General features: G+C 48.1%; 1 protein-coding gene across 1 annotated transcript in view; it reads right to left on the reverse strand.

Moving 5' to 3' along the window:
• Nucleotides 1-8822, reverse strand: part of FREM2 (FRAS1 related extracellular matrix 2) — a 144063-nt gene extending 135241 nt beyond the window's left edge. The window contains exon 1 of the mRNA XM_082010921.1: nt 3446-8822. Coding sequence (XP_081867047.1) covers nt 3446-8594 — 5149 coding nt within the window. The 5' untranslated portion in view covers nt 8595-8822. The remainder of the gene's footprint in view (nt 1-3445) is intronic.
• Between the last annotated feature and the right edge of the window lie 2363 nt (nt 8823-11185).

An 11185-nucleotide genomic window follows, 5' to 3' on the forward strand; every position in this document is an offset into this window, starting at 1 on the left:
AGCACTAGACTAGAAATTACCATGTGGCAAGTGTTTTTCTTTAAGCTTTCTCGGCATTTACTATCACCAAATTGTAAATATAAAGCACAAAGAAATTATAATGAATTAAAAGTGCTGCTTTCAGATGTAACATGAAGTAACAGATAGTACTTGAATAAATTAGGAAGTGGTTAATGTGTTTTAAGAGTAATTTATTTCATTACTGTCACTTGCCTATCTCTCTCAGATTATTTTAACAATTAAATAAAAAAGAATAAAAAGCACCAACTATTTGCAGAATTTGGGGACCTTTTATCATGAAGTAAATTCTTCCACACTCTAATATCCCCTTTGAGTAATCAAAATTAACTCTATGAGCCTCACAAGCAAAAGATTACCTACTGTACTTGTGGCAGAAGTATCTGATGTCTACTAATGAGAAAGCCTGACACTGATTGTTCCTGAACAAAATACACAACAAATCTCCTGGACATACTATATTCTGGCAGAACCGCATTTTGACTGGAGGCTTTTAACTCACCTTGCAAACTAGGCTAATTTCCTTTCTAGCACTTGGTAAAGTTTTGTGGGCAGATATTGAAAAGCAATCTCAAAGCATAAGGCAGAAAGCTGTTTGCTAAACGATCACTGTGCCCTCTCTTTCCATTACAGGCAATCTGAAAAACCTGACTGCTCAAGCTGCTTGCACACAATGAATCTTGCTTCATCAATGTTACCTCACTCAAAGCAGTCAGGTTGCCTGTTCATAAAACCACAGATCCAAATCCAAGGAATGGGAGTATGAGGTGGCAGAGTATTAGGCTGGACTTCACAAACTATTGAGCAGCTTTCAAAACTCATCTGCATGTGACCCTGAATAGCCTCATCTGACTTCAAAGCTGGCCCAGTTTTGAGTAGGAGGTGGACCAAATGACCTCCAGAGGTTCCTTCCAACATAAATTGTAAGACTGTAACGATGTTTTACAAGCCCCATCAGGACCCACACGTTAATGAAACTGGAACTATTCAGCATTTTGTAAGAGGTTGCCCCATGTGGCAGGACAGGACCCCTAAAAAGGGAGGAAATCAAAACATAAAAAGAAAGTGTATAACAGCAGGTCCAACAGTTAACACAGGAGCATCCCAAAGACAAAACTATTACTTATGGCTGGCTGCAAAATCTGCACTTACATTAGGCTCATTATGAATACGACAAAAGAAGGTGTTGTTTACTCCCGCCCTGAACATTAGATAATTATTTGTCTCCGTATAGCATAAGCATGAAATACGCATAAATTCACTACCCTGGATTTGACAGTGCTTTGCACATTAATAGTAGTGGGCCACAAAGTGAGGGACAACAGTGAGCTACACACAGAGTTTTGAGTATGCAGCTTGGTCTAAACAAGACTTCAGCATCTCACATTACTTCTCAAAACTGTAGCCTTCTAAGTTCAGACAAGAATTTCTCTCTCACTGCCACTCACAACCTCTCCCATACCCAAAGCAGCTACAGACAAGAGGGCATTTGAGGAAAAAGGAAAGGGAAAGACAGTGTGCTTTCATCCATGACTTCAACTCCTATGTCCTTCTGGGTCTTCCAGCAAGTTCTCTTTCCCTGTCCTCAGCAGATGTATTACTCCTGTGTGAACTTGATGCTTTCTGCCTTTCATGTAGCCTTTCCAGACACCTCTTCTCCCTCAAGTGCTTAGTGCTGCATTGGTAAGACAATTTTATGAGTTTGCTTCATAAAATATAAACCATTATAAAAAGCATGTAGGAAGTTGAGAAGAGAGAGTTAACAGGAGGCACTTGCTTACAGAGGCCAAAGAAGAAAATTATTGAAGAAACGTTTGTTTCTTAAAAACACTCTTCAACTTAACACAAATTAGAGTGCTTGTGCCATACTGTCAGGGAACCTGTGAAGTTATATCACTGTCTGGGGATCCTCACTAGCTTTAAAAACAGTTTTTTCTAAGGGTTGCATGCTTCTCACCCAGTTCAGGCAGCCCCAGGATATTGAAACCAGTGAGCACGCCACATGGTCAGACTGCCAATTGAAAGCCAGATAGCAACTGCATTTTGGGCATCTGACAAATGTACCTGTCCACATGGCATGAAAGAGAGAGAATAGACTATGTACCTATCCTGAGTGTCCCTACCTCGAAAAAATGTGGTATCACTGTGCTTATGCAGTGGTCTGTTTTGAGGGAACACCCACTCAGTAATTCTACATTCTCCAATGTAAGAAAAAACACACTAAAAATGTGATAATGTTTATTTGCTCACCCTTCTGTTTCTCACTTATTTTGACAACAGCACTCTTAATACTACTCACAGTTCACTACTGAAGCCTTACATTTAAGGAGATGTGGTTCCCAAAGCTTAGACATGGTTTGGTCCCTCCTCATCCTCTTTTTGTGCCCTACTACACTGCAAAACTTAGGGCACCACAGCCTTTCAAAAGTTGCAAGATGTGGTATATCTGACAAGAACATCACAACAACCAAGAGTGTAAAATGGGATACATACCAGTATGGGCTCCGTGAAATGAAATACAGACAACTACATGGGTTCATCTCCAGCCTCACCACCTATACAGCCCAGCCTGCCTGGGCCCCTTTAATTTTGAGTCTCCATGCAGTTGCGCTGTCTACTCACTCCACAGCTGCAGGAAGCTCCAAGAAATCTCATTTAGTTTTTAATTAACTAGCTATTAACTCATGTCAAGGTAACATGGAAAATTCTTAGAAGAATAGCTAATGCTCCCCTTTCAATTAAAGTTACTTCACAGCCTTGTGTTGAGGCTTTATTTCAGAACATACGGCACGTGGTTTTCCTCCTATTTATAGCACCTAATATTTTAGTTTAATGTAAAAAGTAAGTACCACTGACATAATTTCAAAACATTTACGTTACCTTTTAATTTACCACAAACACTCTGTGGTTAAAATTTGTGTAATTAAGGCAACAAATGCTCTCACAATACATTATTTCTCCGTGTTTGGGAAATGATTTTTCTCTTACAGTTTAGTGCGCTCAGACCGTACAGCAACTGATACCCTGGCCATGGTATGACCATTAGTTAATAATAGCTTGGAAATTCCCATAGTATTTTCTAAATACAACTGTTTAAAGAAGGCACTCAACCTCTAAGGATCTGGAACCACGTGCAGCCCAATTCTATTATCCAAATTTCTATCACTGATAGAAAGTCCAAATCACAGTTATTCGGACTGTAAGCTCTCCAAAGCAAAGATGCTCCTTTATTCAGTGTTTATCCGGTAGACCCCCTTTCCTGTTTGAAGCTGTCACAGATGCAATAAATAACAAACAGAACTAAAAAATAATAAAGCCATTATAAATAAGCTCACTGTTGGAAAGTTTCTTCCATCAATTATTATAGCCTTTAGCATGAACAAGAATGTTTCCAGTGATCTAAAAAAAGCATGGAATATTGTAATACCTTGGGTGAACTGGCTGATGCTATGGTTGCCTTTCCCCAGGTGGATCAGGAAGCCATGGCGTGGACCCTCTGTGATTCTGATCTTGAGAGTAACATGTAAACTGTCTCTGTCTTCCACTTTGAGCACCTTGTTGGTAATCAGAAATCCAGTGTGACCTGTGGCCAGAATACGGAGAGTCTGAGCACCTTTATTTATTATAATTTGAGGTACACTGTTGTCCACAGCCATTATTCGAATCTTCATGGTCTGAGGTTTCCTTGTTTCAAACACAGTATTGGGGAAGACATAGAAATCAGTATGAGTGCCATCCGTAACAGTGAAAGAGAAGCTATCCTCAACTGATTCTGTGCCATCATGCTTGTAGCTGATTAGATTTTCATTTAGATCTTTTTTAGTGAAGGTGGTGACTGGTTTGGAGTTATTGAACATGATCTGACCATGAACTGGTATTTGAGTGAGGACAAATTTTAGCAATGCGTCGGGTGTATCTCTGTCTTCTGCAGTCAGTTCAAATGGGGTTATCAGTTTGTATTCATTTTCACTCACCACCAGGTTATGCATTGTGACGACAGGTTTCTTATTGTCCACGTCACTGATAGAAATTCTGAAAGTACGAAATACAGGGTTATAGCCATCAGTCACCTCAAACTCAAAGCTGTCCATCTTCACCTCATCTTCTGAAGTGTGAATGTAATAGACTTTATTACCTGCTAATAGAAGTTGAGTAAAAGTGGAGATGGGTACCCCAGGCTGATCTGTGCATTCAAGATGACCACGTACAGGTGCTCTGGTAATAGTGAAAACTAAGTTCTCATCTGGACTATTCAGGTCACTGGTGCTAAGCAAATCAGTAGTAAGGGTTACCTTCCCTCCTTCCTTCAAAGAAACTCCTTTGCTGATTACATCTGGGAAGACAATATCAATGCTACCTATTGTCACATAAAAGTAGCGGTCAATGAGAGGATTTATTCCATCTGTCACATCAAACTTTATAAGATCACGAACTCCTTCTTGGCCAAAATGCATATATCGAATTAAGTTTCTATCCACTTCATCTTGAGTGAAGTTCATCCCTAGGGTAATATTCTCAACTCCACCTGAAGGCTTTATTCTCTGCAAGAGGCCTTGTGCTGGCCCATATCTTATAATGTATGTCAAGGTTTTGTCTTCAGAATCTAGGTCAGTAGCCTTCAATATTCTGTTATGAATAGTTCTAGTTTCCCCTATTTCAATCTCCAAACCATCATTGATGGCCATTCTGGGTGTCTCATCATCTACAGGAATAACCATGATGAGTACTGTTTTCCTAACGGTATGTTTACCATCTGTGAGTTTCACCTCAAAACTGTCCTCCTTTGTCTCAGAGTCATCATGTTCGTACAGTATGTTGGAGCTCTCTGTTATTTGATCCAAGGTGAAGCTCTTCACTAGGACAGTTCCATTGACCAGCTGGTTCACAATGTGGCCATGTCTGGGAAGCCTGGTGATTGTGAACATTAACTCATCAGCAGGGATGTCTGCATCAGCTGCATTGAGGATAGGGGTATCAATAACCAGGCTCATGCCTTCCATCACAACAAACTCCCGTATAAAGATTTCAGGCTCTTCATCGTTGATTGGCATAATGACAATGGGGAAAAAGTGTCTTTGGGAAAAGTTAATGCCATCAGAACAGCGGAAAGCAAATCTGTCTTCAACAGGCTCTACACCCTTATGTATACTTTGGACATAAAAAATATGCCCTTGTCGGAGGTCTTTCAAGGTAAAAGCACTTATAGCTACACCTGCTCTGGATTTTTCAGATCCTGGAGCTGGAGAGATGTTCTCTACATACCCAGATGTGGGCTGAGCAACAATGGTGCAGAGTATATCGTCATTAGGAGTATCCACATCTGCAGCCCTGAGGTGAGCAGGAGTAATGACCCGTTTGTCACCTTCCGGTACCATGAACTGCTCCCCCACAAAAATCTCTGGGGCTTGATTGTCAACAGGAAGAATGGTCACCAAGACTGAAACTCCTTGAACAACATTGCCCCTGACACTCCACTCCTCAGATAGGTCAGACAAGGTGAGGTTGAAGGTGTCTTCTATGGGCAGAAGGCCTATTTCACCACCAGTGTGAGCATATACCACAGCACCATCCAGCAGATCTCTCTGGGAAAATCTTTCTGCAGGCACTCCTTGGACCAGGATGTTCCCATGCTGAGGAGGATCCTCTACAATGAAGGTCAACATTAAGTCATCTGTATCCTCATCCGTGCCCTGAATCACATTAGCAGTGATTTCAGCCGCACCATTCTCCAGCACATCCAGGTAGGAACCAAGAGTGCCTGGGGGCAACCGTAGCATGGGAACCTCATCATCAACTGGGTGCACATTCATTTTCAGTGTGATGGGCACAAAATGAACCCCATCACTCACATCAAGCCTGCAGGTATCACTGTTGGTCTCGGCTCCACTGTGCACATACACCACCCTCCCTTGTCTGATATCCTCCAGGCCAAAGACACCTCCTGGAATCAAACTGTACCCAGAAAGCTGCAACTGGCCATACCGAGGAGCCTGGGTCAGGATAAATCTGAGATGGGCAAGCTCAGTGTCCGTGTCACTGGCATCCAGCTCAGTTGGACTAAGGACATAGGTGCCTCCCTCAGGCAAAGTGAAGCCAGTATTAGTGATTTCAGGAGGCTGGTTATCCACAGGCTGCAGGTAGATGGTGAAAGTCCCTTCGGCTGCATTGCCAGCTGCATCTTGCACTTGATACTGAAACTGAATCAAATGAGGAGCCACCCCCAGTTCTTCCTGTGGGGGACGGTACGATATCTTGTGATGATTGATCTGGGCTTGGGTGAAGTGGGTAACTTCCACAGAGTGATCCTCAGTCAGCACAAGGGATCCCAGGCGGGCTCCATATACATCCGGAGGGTGGTTGGTGTCAGTATCAGTGGGGGGCTGGGTTATTGTGTAGCGGAGTTCACGGTCCCCTGAATCCTGATCTGTGTAACACAAGTGCTTCCTACGCAGTGGGGTCACCTGCTGTTCTGCAACTATTAAATGCAGGCTGCTGCTACTATGCAGCTCTGGGGCTAATCTGTCTACAGGATGTACCCGGATCACAAAAGTCTGTGGGCCAGAGCGGTTGGGTGGGTCATTGTCATCCTGGACTCTAAAGACAAACTGGTCTAACACAACCCCAGGGCCTGGGCTGTGAGGCCCAAAGTGGTGGTAATAGAGACGCCCTTCCACAATGTCCTGCTGCAGCCACTGTCTCACCGGCTTTTCATAGATTAGGGAGCTCCCCACTAAGCCCGGCACCCTCCGCCAAGAAAAGCCCTCATCTTCTTCCTCCTCTTCCCAGCCAGGAGGTGGCTGTGCTTGACGGAGGAGGAGTTGCCCAGAAGAAGGGCCAGACTCCACTGTGAAAAGCAGGATGGCATCCTGCGAGTCAATGTCAGTGGCGCTAAGAGCACGGGTGGTGATGGGCACTGTTTCACCCTCAGCCATGCTCAGCCCTGTGTTAGCATTGAGTAAGGGTGGCTGGTCATCAGTGGGCACCAGGGTAATGGGGAAGAGGAACTCAACACGGTGGCGAGAGCCACCATCTTCCAGCCGCAGCACCAGGTTGTCACTGAGTGGAGACTCGCTGCCATCATGCTGGTAAATGACCCGGCCTGCTGCCAGCTCAGCCACTGTGAAGTGTTTACGAGGGGCAGCAGGTGCTGGGGTGTCCTCCAGCAGAGTAAGGTGGCCATGCCTCAGCCCAGCCACCACACTCACCCTCACCTGCTCAAGGTCATCCTCATCACTGATCATCAGGTTGGGGCTGGGACCAGGGCCTGAGAGGGGCCGTGACTGCCCCTCATAGAGTACAAGGCCAGTGTTGCGGGTCACCACAGGTGCCAGGGTGTTCATGGGCTTCACGACAATCACAAAGGCAAAGGGCTCTGAGGCAGCACCCTCGGGGTCCAACACTTCCAGTTCGAGCTCAAAGAGCCGCTCCCGATCTGAGTCCTCTGTGGGTGGCTGGTAGGCAATGCGCAGCTCCCTCACGTCCCGCTGACTGAAGGAGGACACAGGCAAGCTCCGGTCGTCTGTGCTGACCATGTGCCCCTGGCCAGGGCCAAAAGGCGAGGTGATGTTGAAGAGCAGCAGGTCTGGTGGTGACTCAGCATCCTCGGCCGCAAGCATGTCTGGCGTGAGGGCAGTGAGGACAAACTGATCCACCTCCATCATAAGCATGGCCAAGAAGCTGGGTTTGGGGGCCACGTTCTCAGTCCCGGCCCGGATCCGCACCAGCACCTGGAAGTACTCGCGCTTCAGCAGTGCACCATCACCCGCCGCCTCTCGCAGTTCCGCCACCAGTGGCACCAGGTCACGGTTCGGGGAGCTGCCGGCCGCCGTGTGCCGGTAGCGCAGCCCCAGGCGCAGGAACTCCTCGCAGTCCCACATGGAGGCAGGCATCGGGCCGCCCCCCGCCGCTTCCTCACCCGCGGCCACCGGCGCCGGCACCGGGGGGTAGTTAAGGATCTCTCCGTACCGCGGCAGCCCGGCCAGCGGCGGCAGCAGGCCCACCCGGCAGCGCTGCCGGCCCGGCTCGAAGGCGAACTCCAGGCTACGGGCGTCCAGCGGGTTGCTGGTGCCCCGCAGGCGCTCGACGGTGAGGGGCAGGTTGCGGGTGACGATCTCCAGCTGGGTGAAGAGCACCTCCACCTCCAGCACCAGGGGCAGCACCAGGGCGCGGCTCGGCGAGTCGTAGCGCAGCTGCAGGCGGACGCGGTCCCGCGCGGGGCTGCGGCCGCCCAGGTGGGAGTACTGCACCTCCCGGGCCCCGAAGTCGCAAGGGAAGCGCCTGGGGCTCAGGCGGCCCGGTCGCTGCCACAGCGGGTCCTCGTCCAGCACGGTGAGGTGGCACCGGTCCCCCGGCTGCACCTGCAGCACCAGATCCCGCGCGGGGTCCAGCCAGGCGGAGCGGCCCAGGGGCACCCGCAGCCCGCGGTTGGCCACCACGACGGGGGCCGCCTCCGGCGCCCACGGCGAGGAGACCGCGGCGCTGCCTGGCGGCGGCTCCGGCGCCCCCACCCCGGCGCAGCTGGCCAGTAGCAGCAAGCCGGCCAGCAGCCGCCGCGGCGCGGCGCGGAGAACCTGCATGGTCCTTGCCGGCGGAGCGAAGCGCCGGGAGCCCCCGGCAGTGGCGTCTGCGCTCCACAGGGCCCGAGTCGCGGACCCACTCCTGCCGCCGGCGCGGACCCTCCGCTCCCGCTCGCCGCACACACACACTGCGCTCTGAAGCGAGCGCGCCGCACTCCAGAGGGGAGACCCACGAGCTGCGAAGCCCCGCCCTGCGCCTCCGAGCGACCAATAGGTACCCGCGGGGGGCGAGGCCGTCTGGCGCGATTGGACAGCGTGGATTGACAATCTTGCAAACTAGAAGGGGGACAGCCTCCCCCTCCCTCCCCCCAACCCCTCAACAGGTTGTTGAGGAGGAGGCGCCGGGAGCGCGGCGGGCCGGGGCCGGGCCGTGCGGGAGCGGCGAGGCAGGGGGAGGTGGCGGGCGGGGATCGCCTTGCTGGCAGCCCCCGTGCCGGGGGGAGGGCGGGGCCGCTTGCCCCCCGCGGAGGACCGTACCCCTGCCAGACGCTCGCCGCCCTCAGCTTAGTCCTGGCTCCGTGGGGCAGAGCTAGAGCGGGGCTGTCCGGGGTGGGCTGGGTACCCTTCCCCTCGGGGTACGGGGCGACAGGTGAGGGCGGGGCGGCGGCGCCGCCCGGTTCCCGTCGGCGGCAGGAGCGGGGGTTGCCGGAGAGCCGAGCGAGGGTAACGGGGGACCGAGGGAGAGGAAGGCGCCTGAGGGAAACCGGGGCGGGTCAGGCGGGGAGCCGCGCCCCGGGGCTGCCGCCGGAGCGGCGAGTGGCTGCGGGGTGGGGGGTGTGGGGCGGTGTGTGGAGACCTGCCTGCCGGCACCGCCTGCCTTTGCGCCAGAACGAAAACGGGTGAATACCTCCGGGGCAAAACGCGTTAGTTAATACCCCGTTTCATTCCTCGGAGGTGTCTAGTCACAGCAGTCGGTGAATAAAAACTTCACGGTATCTCTGCCATCTTGTGTCTGCAGTTAAAAGCATATTAGTAAGAGCCTGAGCTTGCAGGAGTTATTTGCCTTTTAAAATTCCTAATGGGAGGCTCTGACTTTTTATTCGTCTTCACTCGCAGCTGCTAAAATTCTTGTTAATGAAATGTGATCCACAGTCTGTTTTTAAAAAAATGTTTCTAACAATGGAAAAACGAAAAATACTAGGGAGGGGCAGATTCAAAGATGCCCCGAGGCTGTTTGGAAACGACTTTGTGTAAATTTGTGATGCCTTCTTTTAAAATAATCTTTGAAATTATCCTTCAGCGGTGGAGCAACATTATGGCATGTGATCTTGCTTTCTGTATGGAAAACTTGAATTTGGAATTTCAGGTGTGGGCACAGCCAGCCACGTTTACATACAAGTATTCATTAAAAACAAACAAAAAAAGCAGCTCGGTTTGGGGCAGAGGGTCATCAGAAGACATCTGTTCTACAACACTGGATTACTGTAATTTGTGAGATACTTTTATATTCTGTTATTGACATACCTGTGGAAAACTGTAAAAAGCTATATAGTTAAACAAGCCTATACTGAATTATGGACTTGGATGCTGCTGCAGGAGGTGGTAATTTCAGTAGTTAGACATCTAGTAAGTTAAGGAACATTTTCCCTACCATTTATTATCCCTACCATTACCATTTCCCTACGCTTATGAGGCATTCACCCTGGATTTCAGCAGGTTAATTTCCTATTTCTAAGCCTCCAAGGAAGATAATTCTGAAGAAAAAGTTGAGTCCCAGGACCAAGGGTCTCCCAGAGTTTCACAAACATTGCATTAGTATCTCTTCTTGTTAAAGGTGAAAATATTCAGGATGGAGTAATTGGAATTGTCCAGATATAATGGTCTAATATCAAGTCCTGAGTTCTGTTTTAAAACAAATAAATTAATTAAAAAAACCCCACAAACACACAAAACCCCAAAAATAAATGACCCAGCACAGAGATTTGAGGTAGCATCAGGGTGATGTGAAGGCATGTCTGCCTTCACAGGCATGAATAGCTTATCTTATTAAAGAAATATGTACCAACTAAGTTTGGTTCCCAATTTAGACTGTAGTAAAATGAAGTTTTACAGAACCAATGTAGTAAAATGAAGTTTTACAGAACCAATGTTCAGTAGAAATCTTCACATTTATTCACTTCAAGGGAGAAAGATTTTAATTTTTTCAAAATAAACTGCCTTTTGCAGAATTTGCCACTCAAACCATGTGTGTATGTGCATATATGCTTGTGTGTGCAGAGACACTTAGAGAAAAAGAGTAATAAATCACTTACAAATTGCATCTAGCTTTTTTACTTGTTCTGGCAAAAAGAAAAAAAAAGGTATCTAATGAAAAGTGCACTTCCTTTTTTTTCAGTTTTTAATATTCTTTGCATGTTAGGGATACCAGGTAAATATGTACCTTTAAAATATCTTCTCTTTATTGAGGACGTGTTTTGAACCACATTAGTAACAGAGCAATCTCCTCTCTGTTAAAATCAGTCTAATATTTGTTGTTATGTTTATGAAGAGAGATTATATCTAGGACATCTCTTTTCAATTGGTAAAGAGAGTTAGAGAAATCATAGATGGAAGAGTAGCTTTTGAAATACCTCTGTTGAAAGTGAATGAAG

Source organism: Phaethon aethereus, assembly GCF_964289735.1.
Source record: "Phaethon aethereus genome assembly, chromosome: 1".
Classification (NCBI taxonomy): Eukaryota; Metazoa; Chordata; class Aves; order Phaethontiformes; family Phaethontidae; genus Phaethon; species Phaethon aethereus.